Source organism: Jaculus jaculus, chromosome 18, assembly GCF_020740685.1.
Source record: "Jaculus jaculus isolate mJacJac1 chromosome 18, mJacJac1.mat.Y.cur, whole genome shotgun sequence".
NCBI classification, from domain to species: Eukaryota; Metazoa; Chordata; class Mammalia; order Rodentia; family Dipodidae; genus Jaculus; species Jaculus jaculus.
In genome coordinates, this window is record NC_059119.1 from 36,295,505 (window position 1) to 36,316,805 (window position 21,301).

General features: G+C 42.9%; 1 protein-coding gene across 2 annotated transcripts in view; it reads left to right on the plus strand.

Annotated features, from left to right (window-relative positions):
* Tuba8 (tubulin alpha 8) overlaps positions 1-21,301 on the plus strand; it is a 56,775-nt gene that overhangs the window by 33,607 nt on the left and 1,867 nt on the right. For both annotated transcript variants that reach the window (XM_045137660.1, XM_045137659.1), the window contains exon 5: positions 19,453-19,532. In XM_045137660.1, the coding sequence (XP_044993595.1) occupies positions 19,453-19,494 (42 nt within the window). In that variant the 3' untranslated portion in view covers positions 19,495-19,532. The remainder of the gene's footprint in view (positions 1-19,452; positions 19,533-21,301) is intronic.

Sequence of the window (21,301 nt, forward strand, 5' to 3'; positions counted from 1 at the left end):
TCAAATAAATAAATAAAAATAAACAAAAACCAAAACAAAGCAAAAACAAAAACAACAGCAACGACAAAAAACCTACAGACCAGGTATGGTGGTGCACACTTTTAATCCCAGCACTTGGGAGGCAGAGTTAGGTGGGTTGCTGTGAGTTTGAGGCCACCCTGAGACTACACAATGAATTCCAGGTCAAACGAACTCCAGACACATGCACCAGCTCGTGCATCTGGTTTTACATGGGTGCTGGGGAATGGAACCTCTGTCCTCTGGCTTTGCTGGCATGTGTCTTAACCACTGAGCTGTCGCTCCAGCCCCTGTTCTTGCTGTTGATTGTAGTTTTATTCTCTTATGACCAAGTAGAGTATGAGGAATCATTTCAGTTTTCCTGTATTTGTTAAGATTGGCTTTGTGTTTTAATATATTTATTTCAGTTTATAGAAAGAGTACTTATTTTAGAAAAAGTTCCATGGGTTACTGAGAAGAATGTGTGTATTGAAGTATTTGGACGGAATGTTCTTTAGCTGTCTATTAAGTTCATATAGTCTATGATGCTATTTAATTCACATGTTTCTGTGTTTATTTTTATTTATTTATTTATTTATTTATGCTAGGATGACCTGTCACTTGGTGAAAGTGGGGTATTTAAGTCATTGGCGTTTTGTTCTGGGGTTGCTCTGTGACTTTATATCCAGTAGTATTTGTTTTATGGAATTGGGTGTACCTGGGTTTGTTGTATGTCTTCTTGATGTTCTCTTAATAGGTATGATGTGACCTTCTATCTCTTCTGACTAAATTTGGTTTGAAGTCTATCTTTTCAGATATTAGAAGAGTGACACCTGCTTGTATCCTAGATAAAAACCATCCTTTCACTATAAGGTAGTATCTTTATGTTGAGGGGATTCTTTGGAGGCACCCAGTAGACATATGTTTCTATTTAGCCTATTCTGGTAGTCTAAGTCTTTGGTGGGGATTGATATTAATATTCAGAGTTATTGAGCCAGGAGTGGTGGTGCACATCTCTAATCCCAGCACTTTGGAGGCAGAGGTAGGAGGGTCACCGTGAGTTTGAGGCCACCCTGAGACTCCAGAGTGAATACCAGGTAAGCCTGGGCTAGAGTAATACTCTACCTTGCAAATAACAACAACAACAACAACAAATGTTCAAAGTCATTATTGAAATATGTGTTTTAATTCCTATGATCTTGCTGATTTCTGCATTGTTTGGTGTTTTCCTGTTATTTTCTTGCTTAGCTATTATTCACATATGGCTTATTCTTTCTGGAGGCCTCAGGACTGTGTTTACCTTTCCCTTCATGCTGAAGAAATCCCTTAAGTCTGTTCTGTAGGGCCAACAAAGCGGTCATGAAATCCTTCAGCTTCTTTTTTATCATAGAAAGGTTTTCTTTTTCTTTGTATTATGCGAGATAGCTTTGCTGGGCAAGGTAGTCTGGGTTGGCAATTTTTGTCTTATAGGATTTAAAATAAATCATTCCAGGTTCTCATGGATTTTTTTTTTTGAGAAAGTCAGAGAGGGAGAGAAAGAGAGAGAGAGAGAGAGGGGGGGGGGGGAGGAATGGGAGTACCAGGGCCTGCAGCCACTGCAAACGAACTACTGACGTATGTACCACCTTGTGTATCTGGTTTATGTGGGTCTTGGGGAATTGAACCTCAGTCCTTTGGCTTTGCAGGCAAGTGCCTTAACCACTGAGCCATCCCTCCAGCTCTCTTTGGATTTTGTTTTGTTGTTTTTTCGAGGTAGGGTTTCACTCTAGCCCAGGCTGACTTGGAATTCACTCTGTAATCTCAGGGAGGCCTTGAATTCACGGCGATCCTTGTACCTCTGCCTCTCAAGTGCTGGGATTAAAGGCGTGCGCCACCACACCCGGCTCTCTTGTGGATTTTAATGTTTCCATTGTGAAATCTGCTGTTGTTTTGATGGCTTTACAAGTGACTTGATGATTTTATGTTGCTGCTTTCAATTGCTTTTTTTCTTCTGTATATTTAGGAGTTTAATTATTATACAATAAGGGTGTTTTTAAAGTATTTATTGACATTTTCCATAAATATAGACAATAGAGAATAATCTTAATCCTCTCTCACCACTCTTCTCTTCCCTCTTCCCAACAATCCTCTCCACCGAATCCCTTCTTCATTCCAACTGACTCCTATTTTGATGTCATTAGGTTTTTTCCTGTTATGCATGCTTTGTGTAGGTGGTGTCAGGCACTGTGAGGCCATGAATATCAAGGCCACTTTGGGTCTGGAGGACAACATCGCAAGCAGTCTTACCCTTCCTTTTGCTCTTACATTCTTTCTACCAAGTGCTTTAACTGCTGAGCCATCTCTCTATCCCTTAAGAGACTTTTTGGTGAGTATAGTCACTTTTCTTAGCCAAAGGCCAGTGGGAGCTTCTCTCTTCCATCTATGACTTTCCTATCATAGGATTCTGACTTGGTCTCAGTACCAGGTATGAGCTCTCTCCCAGTGAATGGGCCTCAGATCCAATCAGAGAACCACAGGTTATTCACATGGGTTGTGTGCCACTATTGTAGAGGTGTGCACAGCTTGCTTTGCTGGTTGGTTTTGTAGCTTGGAGGATCCCCTGCTTATTCATGTTCCCCAGCAGTTCACATACGCTTCTCAGCACTATGAAGGATGTCCTGTGTCCATGGACTATAGTATCTTCAGCAATAGGGTCTTGCCACCTAGGTCTGTTTTGGAGACCTCTTGTGTCTCCCTAACCAAAGCTCACTGTGGGGTTCAACTGGGACTTACCAGTCAGTGCACATGGCTTTAGAATTGAGCTTTTCCCACCATCTACAGAGCCCTTCTTCCCTGGCAGACCCTCCCTAACCCCATTAAGGATTCTATCTTTTAGTTTGCTGTCTAGGAGGAGGAATGTTTCTATGGCACTGATTCATGCTGTCACTAGTTTGGTGAATATCTTACCTCTATCCCTCAACAGGCTGTCACCCCTGCACTCTGTCACTGGACTTGCTTGTCCAGTAACTCCTCCTCTCCTTCTTCCCCACTTCTGCTTTCTCCTAGCCTCATTATTGCTCCATATCAGTACTCCTGATGTTTGCTGCTACTCACAATTAAGCTGTTTCAAGTTAGGAGTCACATATGAGAGATAACATGGGGTATTTGTCTTTCTGAGCCTGTGACCTCACTTAGTATGATTTTTTTTCACAAGTCCATCCATTTTCCTCCAAATTTCATTATTTCATTTTTCCTTACCGCTGAGTAGAATTCCACTGTACATATGTGCCACACATGCATTAGTCATCCATCAGGCGATGGGCGTCTGGACTGATTCCAGTTCCAGCTGTTGTGACTAGAGCAGCGACATACACGGCTGAGCAGCTACCTCTATAGTGAAGAGTGGGTCTTATGTGCCCAGAAGTGGAGCTGGATCAAGTGGTAGATTTATTTTCAGCTTAAAAATAGTTTATTTATTTATTTGAAAGAGAGAGAGAGAGAGAGAGAGAGAGAGAGAGAGAGAGGCAGATAGAAAGAATGGGTGTGCTAGGGCCTCTAGCTACTGCAAACGAACTCCAGATGTATGTGCCCCCTTGTACATATGGCTTATATGTGTGCTGGGGGAATTGAACCTGGGTCCTTAGGTTTCACAGGCATGCACCTTAACCACTAAGCCATTGCTCCAGCCCTATTTTCAGTGTTTTGAGGAGTTCCCATACTGCTCTCCAAAGTCATACAAATTTGCACTCCCACCAACACTGGATGAGGGTTTCTGTTTCCTGATACCTCCCCACCAGCATTTGTTGCAATTTTATTCATTCATTCATTTATTTATGAGAGACATAGATATATAGAGGGGGGGAGGGAAGGAGGGGAAGAGAGAGAGAGGGAATAGTTATACCAGGGCCTCCTGTCACTGCAAATGAACACCAGAGACATGTGCATCTGGCTTTATGTGTGTGCTGAGAAACTGAACTGGGGCCACCTGGCTTTGCAGTCAAGTGCCTTTAACTGATGAACCATCTCTTCAGCCCTCATTTGATTTTTTTTCTCTTCTTTCTTTCTTTCTTTTTTTTTTTTGAGGTAAGGTCTCGCTCTAGCTCAGGCTGACCTAGAATTCACTCTGTAGTCTCAGGGTGGCCTCGAACTCTGGGCAATCTTCCTACCTCAGCCTCCCAACTTCTGGAATTAAAGGTATGCACCACCATACCTGGCTCATTTGAATTTTTGATTATTATTATTCTGCCTGCAGTGAGATAGAATTTTAAAGTTGTTTTAGTTTGCATTTTCCTGATTGCTGAAGATCTCTTTAGGTGTTTGTTGACCATTTGGATTTCTTCCTTTGAAAGCTCTATATTCAATTCTCTGCCCCAGTTTTTGAGTGGGTTGATTAATTTTTATTCCTTAGTTTTTGAAATAGTCTTTGTTTGGTAAATAGTTGTGTTTAAAGTAGAGACGTAGTACACAAAGTTCACCAATCACAGGGAGATGCTGGTGTGCCAGGCACGGGCTTTGTTTCAGTGAATGGATGGGGTGGTGTTGAGAAGACCAGCCGGGAGAGCCGCCGAACAGTCTAGGCCTAATGATACAGCCAAGGCCACTTCCTGGACTGGCATTTGGTGTGAGAGGTTGGTTCTAGAACCTAGTGAGCCTAGGTGTACCCTAAAATCCCAGTTTTCCTTCTGCTGCCAGACCTGTTCCAAGCTCTTGCCCTTGTGACGAGTTCATAGAGCCTCAATTCCATGTTGTCCCTCCCAGAATTCTTGGGGCACAGTCCTTTCCTGAGAAGCTAGGAGGGCAGGACTGTGGTGCTCTGCTGACCTGCAGGGAGAGCCACGTCACCAGTACACTTTCTCTCACATGTCCCCGGATGAGGGCAGTCACGACTGGCCCGCTCACCGCCTGTGTGACACCGCATGTCTTGTTTCCCAGAAGTCAGTCCTCAAGGAAGCAGCCTCCGCTAGTGATATCTGCACCCTGGAGCCAGCGCTCTGCATCTCCCATGAGCCAGGGCTAGACTGCTAAGCTCCCTCCACCACGCTGTCCTCCGTTCTGAAATTCCGAGCCACCACCTCCTGTTAGTGGGCTCCAGAAGAAATGCCCAGGGATTTATCCCTCTTTTATCGTTGAGGACCAGGCTGTGGGGCTCCGTGTCTTCACACGCTTGTGTCCTGGGTTCAGGTCCTGCTTAGCTGGTGCCCAATTCTCCAGCCACAGCTCGGTCCATGCAGTGAAACTTGGGAATGTCCTCTTACCTAGGCTTCTCCCACCTTGGGAAGGTGAGGAGGAACCCTAGCAGACTTGACGTTGATTTGTTCCTTCTTGAAGGGGCCTCCTTCCAGCTACTCTTGGACATTGAGGCTAAAGAAACTTCCTGAGCACAGAGCTGTGGAGGAGGATGGCGTACCTCAGTAGCTACGCTGCATTGACAAGCCCTCAAGGCTACTCAGGAGCAGGAGGGCAGGATGATTATGTCATCTTGAAGGTGGGAGAAAACTGCCCCCAGCATTTCTTGCCATGGGTGCCTTTCTCTCTTTCTGCAATGTTTTTGTCCTTTGCCCACAAACTCTGGGGTCCAGGAACATCTTGACTGTGGAAGGCTGGGCTCAAAAAAGTGATGTGGTGATGTTACCTCTCACCCTGCGCTTCTCACATGAGCAAGGGCAGAGGCTCCGCTGCCACCACACGCGCTGTTTTGTGCAGTGCTGTCCCTGGCCTGCATGACCACTTTGCTGACCCTGGCAACTAGGAACTTGTCCTTCACTTCTGTGCACACGTCCTTCTAGAGTGAATGGCTGGCTGGACAGAGCCACTGGCCTCAGGGCTCTCCTTGCCTTGTGCTGCAAAAGGCTTTGATCCTCATATTTAAAAGATTTTTTTAAACATTTATTTATTTATTTGACAGAGAGAAAGAGGGAGGGAGAGAGAGAGAGAGAGAGAGAGATGGGGTGCACCAGAGCCTCCAGCCACTGCAAACGAGCTCCAGATGCATGTGTTTCCTTGTGCATTTGGCTAACGTGGGTCCTGGGGAATTGAACCCGAGTCCTTTGGCTTTTGCAGGCAAACGCCTTAACTGCTAAGCAATCCCTCCAGCCCTTGATCCTTATCAAGTCCTGCTACATAAGTGGTAGGGAATGGAGATGACTTCTTTTTGGGGTTTCAAAACATAAATTTATTGTTAGAACTCATTACATGATATAAAGTAAAATCCACCATATTTTTTTAGTATTGTGAAAAACTCACATTGCTTAGCTCCTAATGCCCTCAGAGTAGCCATGGTAGTCCAGTATCTCCCACTGACCAGTATGCTTATCCTCTTGGGATTCCAGCAAGATTCCTGCTCTAACATTCCACTGAAGGAAACCAAAATCAGGCTTGTTGAGGTAAAGGGTCTCTGACTGAAGATGCGAGTCCTGGAAGGCTTTTTCTTCCATGAGCTGCCAACTCAATCTTCGGAACCAGGCTCACGCCCCAGGGGTGGGTCACAAAGCCCACAACCTTCCCTGGCACCTTGCTCCCCACACGCCCACCCTTCCTGCTCTGTGGATATAACCCTGCGGCGTAGGGGGTGTCAACAGCCAGCTCCACACTGGTGCTGTCTAGGCCATAGGAGGCTGAGTCTGTGCAAACAAAGATGTCTTGGGAGCCCTTCCGAAGCACTGGAAAATCCCTGCGCTGACGGCAGCTGGCATCTGCCCTCCCTCGCAGCCTTAGATGTTGGATCTTGGGATCATCCAGAGTGCCGGAGCTGTTGCAGAACGCCAGCACGGTTCCGGAGGGTCCAGTCTTCTGTGCTCGTCATGCTGCTTGAGGATTGTCACCCACGCTGTCATCTCTGCTCCCGTCAGCTTCAGAACTGTCTGTCGGACACGAGGCCTGCTGCAGTGGAGCTTGGAGCTGGCGATGGTGCCCAGAGCCGGGGCTGGCAGCTTCACTCAGCAGTTGGCTTACCGTCAGGACACGTAGCTCCCACCAGCGCTAACTACACTTTGGGGTTAACGGGTCTTGTAAGTCACCTGGGCCTTCTAGGAGCCATGGACTGCCAGCTTAAGCAACCGACCCAGTAGCTACGAAAGCTGCATTCGAGAGCGGAGGTGACGTTTGACCCTGCCACCTCTCAACATAGGTTTTTTCTTCTTCTTCTCTGAAGTGACCTGCCCCTGAGCTCAAGTCCCTACAGAGGCATGCGGACAGCCAAGCAAGGCCAACACTCAGGTGGAGGGAGAGGTAGGCCAGCTCATTGCAGCCCTCCTGGTGGTCTTTCCTTCCTAAGCCAGCGTTCTCTTTGCCAGGTCACTGGGGAGGCAAGCCTGTGACATAAAAGGGAGAGGGAAGAGGAAGTTGCACCCTTAACCCTTGAGCCCACCCTTAGAGCAGGGTAGGGCACCCTCCCTGGAGCCGAGGATGGCCTGAACTGGAAGTGCTAAGCTCTTTTTCCATGTCAGGGCAGGTTATGGGTTACACATTCCTTGTTGGCTTTACCGTTCTCAAGCTGTATTTGGGGTTGGCTATTGTTGCCTTTAATGCTTTCTGATTGATGGGGCCTTTGTCTTGTTCTTCTGTCATTATTGGGGGCAGGGTCTGATTCAGATCCAGGCTGACCTGGAACCCATTTCAGAACAGAAATCTCAACCTCCCAGCTGTCAGGATTAAGTGTGTAGAGCAACACACACCCTTAGGGATTTTGGCTTTATAAGGTTATCTGTTTGTTTCAGTCCCCACACTTACATACTCTGTGCTGGATTTTATTTTATTTTATTTTTTGGTTTTGTGAGGTAGGGTCTCAGTGTAGCTCTGGCTGGCCCAGAATTCACTATATAGTGTCAGGGTCACTTTTTGAACTCACAGCGATCCTCCTACCTCTGCCTCACAAGTGCTGGGACTAAAGGTGTGTGCCACCATACCTGACACTGGTTTTTATTGAATGTGTATATTGCTCAGTTGAATTTTAGAATTTTGTCAGTAAATTTCTCCACCTGGCCCACTAGAATACTTGAATAGCAGGCAAACTCAACCCAGGATTACTTTTGCTGCTGGGTTGTAGTACAAGAGCTATTCTTGGCATCTTAAACGCCTACTCTGAAGGTACATAAAGTTGGATTTCCAAGTCTAAGAGCACCACAGATAATCAGAAAAGCCAAGCACCAAATCAACACAGGGTGCAAAAATCACAACATTATAATACAACAAACACAAAGAATCAAGACAATACAACCCCACCAAAAATTATAAATCCATCAGAAATGGCCCCAATGAGACTCTTTTAGATGAACTGTCTGACAAAGGTTTCAAAAAAAATGATTTTATCTATACTCAAAGAAATCAAAGAAGAAAACAAAAGAATTAAAGAATAAAACAAACTCCTGAAGGAATTCCAAGAGAACACAGGAAACCAGCTTAATGAGATAAGGTCTTCATAAGACATGAGTAAAGAAATATAAATACTGAAGAAAAACCACACTGAAATACTAGCACTGAAAAACACAGTCAATCAAATAAAAAACTTTGTGGAAAGGCTCACCAGTAGGATGGATGAAGGAGAGGACAAAATATCTAAACTAGAAGGCCAAATGGCAGATATAATACAGTCCAACAAAGAGAAAGACAAGCTAATAGGAAGGTATTAATGGGATTTCAAGATATTCAGGATGCTATACAAAGATTGAACATAAGAATTCAGGGTATAGCAGAAAGGGAAGAATTTCAATCCAAAGGCATAGTAGGTATTTTCAACAAAATCATAGAATTTTTTTTCCCCCAAATTGGGTAAGAAATGCCAATGCAGGCGCAGGAACACCAAACAGACAAACCTTGGAAAGAACCTCTCCTCACCATGTTATAATTAAACTACTAAACATGCAAACCAAAGAAAATATACTGAAAGCAGTTAGAGAGAAAAAGCAAGTCACCTATAAAGGCAAGCCCATCAGGATCACAGCAGATTACTCAACACAAACTTTAAAAGCCAAAATGGCTTGGAATGATGTATTTCAAGTTCTGAAAGATAACAACTGTCAGCCAAGATTACATTATCTTGCAAAGCTATCTATCCAAATTGTTATGAGCATGTAAGGACCAGCATATGGTCCAGGGCCAGTTTAGATAAATAAGTTTTTTTTTGTGAGAGTAAAAATGCAAAGTCAAACCTTGTAAGCAAAAATTAAGACTAAGCTGTGTGTGGTGACATAGTGGAGATTAGCAAGTGTGTGTGTGGAACTCTAGATAAGTAGTGGAAGGTATAAAAACCCCAGCTGCTCAGCAACCGTTGTCTCAGTCTTCCCGACACTATGACTGACTGAAAGGTTGCTCAGCAGTCCGGACCGAGACCTCTGCGAGACGCATCACCGATCCGAATTCATCTGCCCGACACGCTGTCCGAACGATCAAGACTCGGCTTGAAACACCGCGAACCAAGAAAACACTGCGAACTGAGAGAAAAGTCGCAGCACGGACTCCGCATTGCCAGGTCGTAAAGCGTCCGAGACGTCGCAGCCCAAGTCTCGCATTATCAGGTTGTATACATGTTAGACTCGTTAGAAATATTCTTGTGTTAGTAGTGATGAATATAATTTGGTTATATATTATATTAGCTATAATATTAGTTGTGATAGTTTGGACTTGCTTGTGTGTGACTTTCATCCCAGTAAACTCCTTTGCAAGTACACCAGTGTCTCCGTATCATTGACCTTCGTGGGCGGAATCCTCTCAACCAATCACCTTTGAGAGTGCTCGCGACACCAAATTGAAAGAGAAATAAGGACATTCTACAATAAAAACAGGCTAAAGGAATTTATGACAACTAAGCTAGCTCTACAGAAAATACTTGAAGGAATCCTTCACACTTAAGAGAAAGCAAAGAACACACATGAAGAAACAGGAAAAAATAAATCATATTCAAGTAACAGTTAAAACAAGAGAGTAAAAGGAAACCAGGAAGCACTACAAAACAAGAAGAATGATGAGAATAACTATTTGCCTTTCAATAATAACTCTTCTTGTTTTTTTTTCAAGGTAAGGTCTCAGTCTGGCCCAGGCTGACCTGGAATTCACTATGTAGTCTCAGAGTGGCCTCAAACTCTGGTGGTCCTCCTACTGCTGGGATTAAAGGTGTGTGCCACCATGCCCGGCTTAATAATAACTCTTAATATCAATGGCCCCAGTACCCCAACCAAAAGACAGGCTTGTAGACTGGACTTAAAAGGCAGGATTCTGTTGTTTGTTGCCTCCATGAAACTCATCTCTCAATAAAAGAGACACTGTTGTAGGGTGAAAGGATGGGAAAAGGTTTTTTAAGCAAATGTACTAGGAAACAAACAGGGGTTACTATCCTAATATCTGACAGGATAGGCTTCAAACCAGTTTTAGTAAGGAAAGATAAAGGAGGTCGCTTTATACTGATTAAAAGAACACTCCAACAGGGGGACATTACAACCCTAAATGTATATGCATCTGACATGGGGCTCCCAGTTTCATGAAACAAACACTAATAGGCTTAGGGTTACAGATAACATCAAACACAGTGGTAGTGGGTGACTTCAATACCCCACTCTCATCAATTGACAGGTCATCCTGGCAAAAAATAAACAGAGAGACATCTGGATTAAATGATGTCATGGAACAAATGGACCTAACAAATATCTACAGAACAACCCATCCAAATGCTGCAGAATATACATTTTTCTCAGCAGCACATGGAATATTCTCCAAAATAGACCATATATCAGGACACAAAGCAGATCTTAATAAATATGGGAAAATTGAAATAATCTCTTGTACTCTATTTGTCTACAATGTGATTAAAGTACAAATCAACAAGAAAAACTACAGAGAATACAGAAATCATGGAGACTAAACAGTAAACTACTGAATGATGAGTGGGTCATTGAAAAAATAAAAAAAAGAAATCAATAAATTTGTAAAATCAAATTATGATGAGAATACAACATACTAAAACCTTTGAGACACAATGAAGGCAGTCCTAAGAGGGAAATTTATAGCTCTAAAGTGCCTACATTAAGAAATTAGAGCGTTCACAAGTAAACACTTTAATGCTTTACCTTAAGGCCTTGGGAAAAGAAGAACAAGGCAAGCAAAAAAGAGTGTATGGGAAGAAATTATAAAGATTAGGGCAGAAATTAATGAAACAGAAACCAAAACAACACACACACACACACACACACACACACACACAAAACAAAAAAACAAAAAACAAACAATCCAAAGAATCAATGAAAACAAGAGTTGGTTCTTTGGAAGGATAAACAAGATTGACAAGCCCTTAGCAAGTTTGACCAGAAGAAAGAGAAAAGAGACAAAAAATCAATAAAATTAGAGATGAAAAAAAGCACCATTACAACAAATATAAAAGATATTTGAAAACTATAAGGACATAGTTTAAGAATATATGCACCTCTAAATTTGAAAATCTGAAAGAGATGGATGACTTCCATGATTCATATGAGCTACCACAATTAAATAAAGATAAGATAAACCATTTAAACAGACCTATAACAAGTATGGAGATCCAAGCAGTTATAAAAAGTCTCCCAACTAAAATGAGTGAAGGCCCAGATGGATTCACTGGTGAATTTTACAAGACCTTTATGGAGGAACTAACACCACTGCTTCTCAAACTTTTCCATAAAATAGAAAAGGAAGCAATTTTACCAAACTTGTTCTATGAAGCCAGTATCACCCTCATACCAAAACCAGACAAAAATAGAACAAAAAAGGAAAATTATAGACCAATCTCCCTGATGAACATAGATGCAAAAATTCTCAACAAAATATTGGCAAACAGAATACAAGAATATATCAGAAAAGGTTATTCACCCCAGCCAAGTAGGCTTTATCCCAGAGATGCAGGGATGGTTCAACATAGGCAAATCAATATATGTAATACACTATATAAATGGACGGAAGGACAAAAATCACATGATCATCTCAAAAGATGCAGAAAAAGCATTTGACAAAATCCAACATCCCTTCATGGTAAAAGTCCTGGGAATAGAAGGAACATATCTCAACATAGTAAAAGCTATTTATGACAAATCTACAGCCAAAATATTACTAAATAGGGAAAAACTTGAAGCTTTTCCACTAAATTCAGGAACAAGACAAGGGTGTCCACTGTCTCCACTTTTATTTAATATAGTACTGGAAGTCTTAGCTATAGCAATAAGGCAAGAGACACTCATAAAATGGATACAGATTGAAAAGGAAGAGATGAAATTATCACTATTTGCATATGATATGATTCTATACACAAAGGACTTAAAGACTCTGCCAGCTGACTGTTAGAGCTGATAAACACTTTTAGCAACTTAGGATACAAAATAAACACAGAGGGATCAGTAGCTTTTCTATGTGCTAACAACAAACATGTGGAGGATGAAATCAAGGAATATCTCCCATTAACAATTGCCTCCAAAAAAAAAAAAAAAAGTACCTTGGAATAAACCTAACCAAGGAAGTGAAGGTTCTCTACAATTAACACTTTAAAACACTTAAGTGACAAGTTGCAGAAGACACTAGGAAATGGAAGACATCCCATGTTCTTGGATTGGAAGAATCAATATTGTGATAATCTCAATCTTACCAAAAATAATCTACACATTTAAGCAATCCCCATTAAAATTCCAATGGAATTCTTTTTCTTTAAAAACATGCTTTTTAATTTATTTTTGTTTATTTTTATTTATTTATTTGAGAGTAACAGATAGAGAAAGACGCAGATAGAGAGAGAGGGAGAATGGGCACGCCAGGGCCTCCTGCAAAAGAACTCCAGATGCATGCACCCCCTTGTGCATCTGGCTAATGTGGGTTCTGGGGAATTGAGCCTTGAACTGGGGTCCTTAGGCTTCACAGGCAAGCACTTTACCACTAAGTCATCTTTCCAGCTCTTGAATGGCATTCTTTACAGAAATAGAAAAGGCAATCCTAAAATTCATTTGGAAGCCCAAAAAACCTCAAATAGCCAAAACAATTTTAAGCAACAATAATAAGGCTGGTGGTATCACCATACCAGATATTAACCCCTGGGATCTAGTAAAATTACAAAGCTCTTATACAGCAAAGAACACTTTGAATAGAGCAAAAAGACAACTTACAGAATGGGAGAAAATCTTTGCCAGCTACACATCTGACAGGAGATTAATATCCAGAACATACAAAGAACTCAAAAAACAGAACAATAAGAAATCAAACAACCCAATTACAAAATGGCCTATGGGCCGGGCGTGGTGGAGCACGTCTTTAAACCCAGCACTCGGGAGGCAGAGGTAGGAGGATCACCGTGAGTTCGAAGCCACCCTGAGATTACAGAGTTAATTCCAGGTCAGCCCGGGCCAGAGTGAGACCCTACCTTGAAAAACAAAAACAAACAACCAAAAAAACAAAATGGCCTATGGAACTAAATAGAGGGTTCTCATCAGAAGAAAAACAGATGGTATATAAACATATAAGAAATGTTCTACATCCTTAGCCATCAAAGAAACACAAATTAAACCTACTTTGACATTCCATCTCACTCCTGTCAGAGTGGCTACCATCAAGAAAACAAATGACAATAACTATTGGTGAGGATGAGGAAATAGAGGAACCCTTCTACGCTGTTGGTGGGAATGTGGCCTGGCACAGCTATTACGGAAATCAGTATGGAGGTTCCTGAGACAGCTAAAAATATTTGCCATATGATCCAGCTATAGCTTTCCCAGACATATATCCTAATGATTCTTCTCACTACCTTAGAGATACTTGCACTACCATGTTTATTGCTGCTGTATTCACAATAGCTAGAAAATGGAACCAGCCTAGATGTCCCTCAACAGATAAGTGGATAATAAAAATATGGTGCCTTTACACAATGGAGTTCTATTCAGCAGTAAAGAAAAATGAAATTATGCAATTTGCAGGGAAATAGATGTACCTGGAAAGGATTATACTAAGTGAGGTAACCCAGGCCCAGAAAGCAAATGTCACATGTTCTTTCTCATATGTGCATCCTAGCTGTGACTTGTGTGTGAGCTGGAACCAAAAATTGGTAGCAGAGCCCAGCAAGCTAGAAAAAGTCTATAAAGGAGGGAGGAGAGGGAAGGACTTAAGGGGGTGGTATTGTATTTATGTAGGTAGAAGAACAGATTACAGGGAGTGGAATGGTCTAAGTGAGATAAGAGGAAGAGATTGAGTTAAAGAAGGTTGGGGGGGGGAGGGTCAATCAAAATTCAAGATATTCTGAATAAGACATATAAAAACCAACTTTTTTGGATAATGACACATCCAGAAGCCATGAATTTTTACTGGAAAATTTTCAGTGTCAGGGATGGGATATCTCCCAGTGAGTTGTTGGCCAAGGAGGTCCCTGTTACCTTCAAAAGGCTATTGCCAAGGCCCTTGGCTTCCCATGAGTAACAGATGGCAAGACCCTGTTGCTGAAGACTTCACATGCCTGGCAGCAAGGCCACTGAGTAATCAAGCTGGGGCTGAGCTGAAAACCTCCTCCCTGTAGACCAGCTGACTGAAATCTGGAAAAAGCTGCATTTCATGCAATCCTTTGGGTGACAGAAGTCATCAGTGGTGGAAACAGTGGACATTAGAAGCCTCAAGTTTGACCAGACAGGGCAAATGACCAAACGGGAAACCAACGGCTCTCTAATTGGACTAGAGACCCACTCTATGGGAGGGAATACATGTCTGGTACTGAAAACCTAATCAAATGCCTATGGCAGGGAGGTCATGAGCCTTAGGGGAATTAAGGTCTGCTCTTGTCTGGCTAAATGCATGTATTATTGTCACCAAACTGCCCTGAAATCACTACACTTAATGTTCATATTCATATATTAATGCTACTCTCACTTTTGGTTAGAGAAGCTTCTCTTTTCAGATGGCAGTGACCACTGGGATGACCCAAAAGGCAACACAGGGCTGAGAAGAAGGGATGGAGGAGTGTCCAGCACTGAAACATCTTTATCATATCCTCCAAGGCGCAGGGTCCATTGCAGAAGAGGTGGTAGAAAGAAAAAGAGCCAAAGGAGGGTTACACTCCTTACAATTCAGGTGTCCAGACATAAGCTGACCTGGGTATCTATGACCTTGCAGTGCCTAGCACTACCTTCACAAGACCCTCATAATAGAAGAAAAAGATGATGACACCAAAATAAAAGAGAGAGTAATGGAGAGAGGGAGGGGATATGATGGAGAGTGGAATTCTGAAGGGGCAAGTAGGGGAGGGCAGGGAATTATCAGTTTATTGTCTGTAATGATAGAAGTTGTCAATAAAAAATTATACATTAAAAAACATATGTATGAGCCAGATGTGGTGGCACATGCCTTTAATCCCAGCCCTTGGGAGGCAGAGGTAGGAGAATAGCTATGAGTTTGAGGCCACCCTGAGATTACATCGTAAATTTCAGGTCAGTCTGGACTAGAGTGAGACCCTACCTTGAGGAACCCAAACTAACCAACTAAAAAAATCATACGTATGAATCAACATGCATATGAATCATGTAGTTGGGTTACCCTAATCATGAGCTTTATGTTAGTCTGAACTGTCCTTGCCTCTTATTGTCCCTCTGGGTCCTCCCTAGCACTTCTCTCTCTGAGATTCCTTCAGCTACTGACAGAGACAAGTTCAGCTCCTCATCAAGTAACTCTTACAGTGACTTAGTGCATCAACCCAGCTTTCATCTTTTTTTCCACTATAGGAAGAAATAAACCATCCAATATGAAAAAAAAAATAAGTAAATAGAAATAGGGGCAGTTTTCCAACTTACTCCATGAGCCAGTCCTACCTGTCTTCAAAAGAAATTGATAGTGACCTAACAAAAATGAAAAATGTAAATCAGTTTCTTGGTGAATATAAGTGCAAAACAACAACAACAACAACAACAACAAAAAACCAACCCACAAACCAATGCCTTTTCAGGTAAAAATCAACAACACATTGAAAAGTTTGTACACCATAATTATGTTTCCCTAATCCTTTTTTTTAATTAGATATGGACATATTTAGTATGTAAACAACACATGTTGGTACCATCCTTTTCCTCCTCTCTGCCCCTTTGCTGAAGAGGCCTTCCTCATTGGGGATGCTGGTCAACCCCATGGGGATTGTGGGTCATGCCTTATGAGGGGAGAGGCAATATCTCTGTGCAAAATGTCCCAACTTGTGTCTCTAACTATCTTTCCACCCTCTCTTCCACAAAATTCCCTGAGCCATGCTGGGAGCATTTTAAGTCTACTTCAGTGATGGGCACTTAGGAGCCTCTGGATCTCTGTCTTGGTAGGTGTTGAGTGTCCTCCATGTCTATCTCCATCACCCTTGTGCTGATATCAAATTCATTAAGAAAGCAGCACTCTACAGATGACTGGGCTTCTGCGTGAGAATGAAAATACTTAGTAGCAGAGGCCAGTAAGTTGAAAAGGAGACATAAAGGGTGGAGAAAGGAAGGGAGGAGGATACTTAATAGGTTGATATTGTATATATGTAATTACAATGATTGTAATGGGGAGGTAATATGATGGAGAATGGAATTTCAAACGGGAAAGTGTGGGGGTGGGGAGGGAGGGAATTACCATGGGATATATTTTATAATCATGAAAAATGTTAATAAAAATTTTTAAAAAAATTAAAAAAAGCAAAAAAAAAAAAAAAAAAAAAAAAAGAAAGCAGCACTCTTGCTCATTTCCCCAATTCCTCTGTGGTTTCAACTGGGGCTGGGGTGGAGTGTCCTGGGCTGTTTATCTCCTCAGGGCCAGGTCCCATCTGAAAAAGAGAAGCAGATTCTACAATGGAGAATAAAGTCAGCACTGGTTAAATGAGATAACCATTATTAATTTAGAGAGAATTAAAAGGGTGTAGATCCTCTTACAGTCTCAGGTTAAAGGGAGCTTGACAATGGAAAGCAGAATCATTGTCTGGATATGATTCTGACTTGTTTTCCAGTCCCAGATATGGTTTCCTTTCCACTTAGTGGATCTGTTAGCCAGTCCAAAGGCAGGTGGTTACCCACCATGGCTGTGTGCCACTATTGCACTTGATGAGCATCACGTCAGGTGGTTTGTTTCTGAGTTGCTTGGATTTTGAGTTGCTTGGACAGATGTTGGCCACTTGTAGCACCTTCCAGCACTAGATGAGACAACTGTCGGGGGACTGGCTCTCTTCTGGATTCTAACCAGGTCTCTCCATGGTCCATGCCAACAGCGTATGGTGACTTCAGCAGCAGGGTCTTACCATTAACCTCTGGTGGGTAATCAAGTGCTCTGACAGACGTATGTCTTGTTTGTTCTGGGAGATCCAATCAACATCTCATTGTGGGTGTAAACCACATCCTGGTATAGGGAATTACAGGCCAGTACCAAGGGAAAGGAAGAAAGAAAAAGACAGAGAAGAAAGAGAAACAAGAGAAATATAAGGTTAGGTTTTGTCTCAATTTGTCCAGTGCCCTTCGATTCAGATGCTCCCCCTGAGGACCTCTTGAGGGTTCCACCTTTTAGTCTGAATTCCAGGCTATAGGATTCTATGGTACCAGTTCAATTTGGGTTGTTTTATGTCCCTCCACCCTTTCTGATATTCCTATGATCTGAATGTTGGGATGTTTAAGGGTATCCCACAGTTCCCTCATGTTCTGTTCACAAAAATTTTTGAACTTATTGAAACTTTTGGACTCATGAACTATTTATTATGTTTTGTCTTCCAGTTCTGAGTTTCTATCCTCTACATTGCTGACTCTATTCTTGAGAACTTCTATAAAGTTTTGGACTTGTTCAATTTGGTTTGTATTTTCTATTGCCTTTTTATGTATAGTTTCCATCCCTCTGTCAATTTCCACTTTCACATCATTTTCTGATTTTATTAATGCTTCTTGGAATTCATCTTTGCATTTATTTATGTCTTCATTGAGCTTAGCCAGCTGATTATTGAAGTCCTTTTTTCTTTGCTCTCCTTCAGATCATTTAACTGTTGTTGGAACCCTTCCTGGCTCTTTTCTGCTAGGGCTAATCTAGTGAGGACAGCATTCGTGCAATTACTGGACCTTTGTTGATTTTTTGCAAGTTCTGCTAATTGTTTGGCCAGGGTTGCATAGCTTGTATCTTCATTTTGGGATTCTGATCCTATTGCCTCTTCTATGTTTTCATTAGAGACTTCCATTGTGGGACTGGGCACCCTTGTTGGGTTTGTTTGCATTTAATTTTTCATGTTATTCCTTTTGCACTGTGGTCTGCCCATCACAGTGCAGGAAGCTTATTTAACCTAGGAGGAAGCTGTAGTCTGCCCTTAAGGTGTCTTCAGTGATTATTCCCTTTCATGTTTGCTTCCATTAGTCTTCTTATGGCAGTGGGGACTATCTGCTCAGCGGGAAGGAGCCCGCGAGGCTCTGGTGGGGGCCCGAGGACCTGATGAAGGGCTTGTTGGTTTGTGGTTCGGGTTATGAGACTGCATGGTCAGATGGCCTGAGGGGTGAGGAGGTAGGGAGGAATGGGACGAAGCAGACTGGTGTTGTGGTGGGGTGGCCGAGGGGTGAAGAGTGGGATTGCCTGGTGGTTCTGTGATGCTGAGGGGAGGGGACGGGACAGCTGGGTCTGCCGGGGCCTTGTAGCAGGGGGTCGATGGGATTGCTGAGTCCTGTGACACAGCGGGACAGGGATATGGGACTGCTGAGGGTCAGGTGATGGGGGGGGTGGTGGAAAGATAGGCTGACCTGGTGGTGGGAAGGGGGAGGGAAGCCAAGGGAGGAAGCAGGAATGCTACCCTGCTGGCCTGGGTCCCAGTAGCCTGCAGGAAGTGCAGGAGGACCTCGTCCACGAACAGTGGTCATGGTTGGGATGGAGCCGTGCACCAGGAACCTGTTGGTGGGGTGGCTGGGACGGCGGCTGGGACAGCTGCTTGAGGGGATTGGGGGACAGATGGGCTACCTGCGAGAGTGGGAATCAGCAGATTCTCTGCTTTGCTCCTCCATGCCCTCCCACTGGAGGTCTACTAGGATCTTCAAGCCCCTAAAATCCCCAATGATCTTGCCTTTCCTTCCCTGTAAAGTGCGGTGTGGTTAGGCAGACACCATCTTGCCTTGAACTTTTACTTTGACTCATATAGACTACACAAGCCAACTCAGCTAATTGCCAAGCCTCACTCTGTAAGACCCAGCTACTCTGCTTACCCCTCCTCTTTCACCTCCCGGCTACTATAAACACTATAAAATGCAAGTAACATCTCAGCTCTGTGCCAAAACTTCTTTTTGAGGAGCTACCCCAAGCTCTATGACCCCCAGATAATAAGCTCCTCCACTTTCACTCATGCTGGGGTTGGTGTGATCTTCCCACAGAAGTTCCACAGCATCTCTGGAGGCCCCAGTGAGATTCTCCTTCACCACAACCCACAGTGGTCAGGAGGGGCTGCTGCTCCCAGGCCTCCCCGCCTGCCAAGAATCCTTGGAACTGGGAAGCATGCATCTCTGACATTATCACGGGGTTCCCTTCTAGGTGGCTCCAGGAGACTGCGAGAGCCAGGACCAGAGTTCCTGAATAGAAGGAGATGAGATTGAGCCAGACATCTGGACCAGGTAAGAACTCCTCAGGAAAATTGGAAATTGAAAACTGAAATTTGAAATTGGAACTGAGGCTAGTCAGGTTTTGGTTTGAAAAATCCTCAATGTGAGGTCTGAGTCTGAATTATGCTCTAAGTGATTTGAGGTCTGAGTCTGAGCCAGCATGGACCGACCATCCACAAGAGATTTCATCTGAAGCTCAGATGTGTTATTGGAGTTGAACTGGTCTCCTCTGAAACTCGAAGAATTTCAAGGTCTGAATCTGAATTATACTTGAAGCATTTCAAGGTCTGATTTTTGGTCTCTGGAGTTGTAAATAGAATAGATGCATAAATAGGAATGCATAGCTTCTGAATAAATGACTGAATGTGTGAGGGGGAGGTAGCTGTCTGGAGTCTGTATGAAAAGTACACTTGGAATGAATGTGTGTGTACGAGTATGTATGTGACTCACAGTCCTAAGGCTGCAGAGTAATTTCTGTCCCAAGCAGTGCATGTTTAGGAAGGCTCTGTCCTTGTGTCTGTTCAGCAACACCAACGTAGTGGGAAATTCATTGTGGGGAAGTCCTCTACCAAGCCCACTGACCTACAGTGTATGATCAGCTCTTAACATTGAATGACCCCAGAAGGAACACTGAAAGCAACTAAGATCATAGACAGGAGGAAATTCCAGATTCTTCTATTCTCAAAAGGTTGTAAAATGGGGTCCCTGCTCCCTGAGCTGGTGTGTGTGCTGGAGGGCACGACACTGAGTAAGCAGGCCAGATCTCTGTTCCCTGGCTCCTCCCAGTCCCCTGGTTCTGATAGGTCCCATGGTGCCTTGCTTTGGGAGGCCTTGTCCCTGTGTGAGCTGTGGAATCAGGCATGGAGACCTAGAAATGAACCCCAAGTTAGTGTAACTGCAAAGCAGAGTCACAACAAATGCTTCTAAAGAAAGCTGCGTGGTCAGTGAGCACTTGGTTTATTCTCACAATGCTGAGCATGGCAGAGCTCTTCACAGGGCCTGAGAGCCTCTCCCACAGAGCCGTAACTGACCTCTGAAAATACATCATTAATTTTGGCTACCTACATGGTCTAAAACAGCCAGTAAGAGAGTATAACCATAAATATTACAATATAAGCAAAGATTCAGACTATTAGATTGCCTTGTCTGATGCTGGCTTACAATATTAAGCTCTTATGTTAATTTATGCCTTTTGCCTCTGTCTGGCCACTGTTGGACTTTAAATAAAAGATCCAGCAAATCGGGCATAGTGGTGCATGCCTTTAATCCCAGCACTTGGGAGACAGAGGTAGGAGGTTTGCCATGAGTTCGAGGCCACCCTGAGACTCTATAGTGAATTCCAGGTCAGTCTGGGCTAGAAGTGAGACCGTACTTCGTAAAACCAAAAAAATAAAAATAAAAAAATCCAGTAATAATAATAAAAAGACCCAAATGATCTAAACAACCCCCCCCCCAGAATGTTTAGATATAATGTACAGATATGACAGCCTTTCCCAAGAAGGCTGTCAGTAGTACCCTGCTTCAGTATGTAGATAGTTTGTTTCTGACCAGGCCCACCCGTAGTATAATGGTCTAAATGCAGGCCAAGTGCTTGCTCTACATTGGGACAATGGGAAAATGCCTAGAGGTAAAATCTACCCAGAAAAGGCTCAATAAATACAAATTCTTTTAAGAAGAGATGACTTAAAGGAAAAATAAATAAATAAATAAATGAATAAAAAAATTTAAAATCCAGAGATTTTCATCACTGTTTATGTTTGTCTGATGGTTATTAATTTATA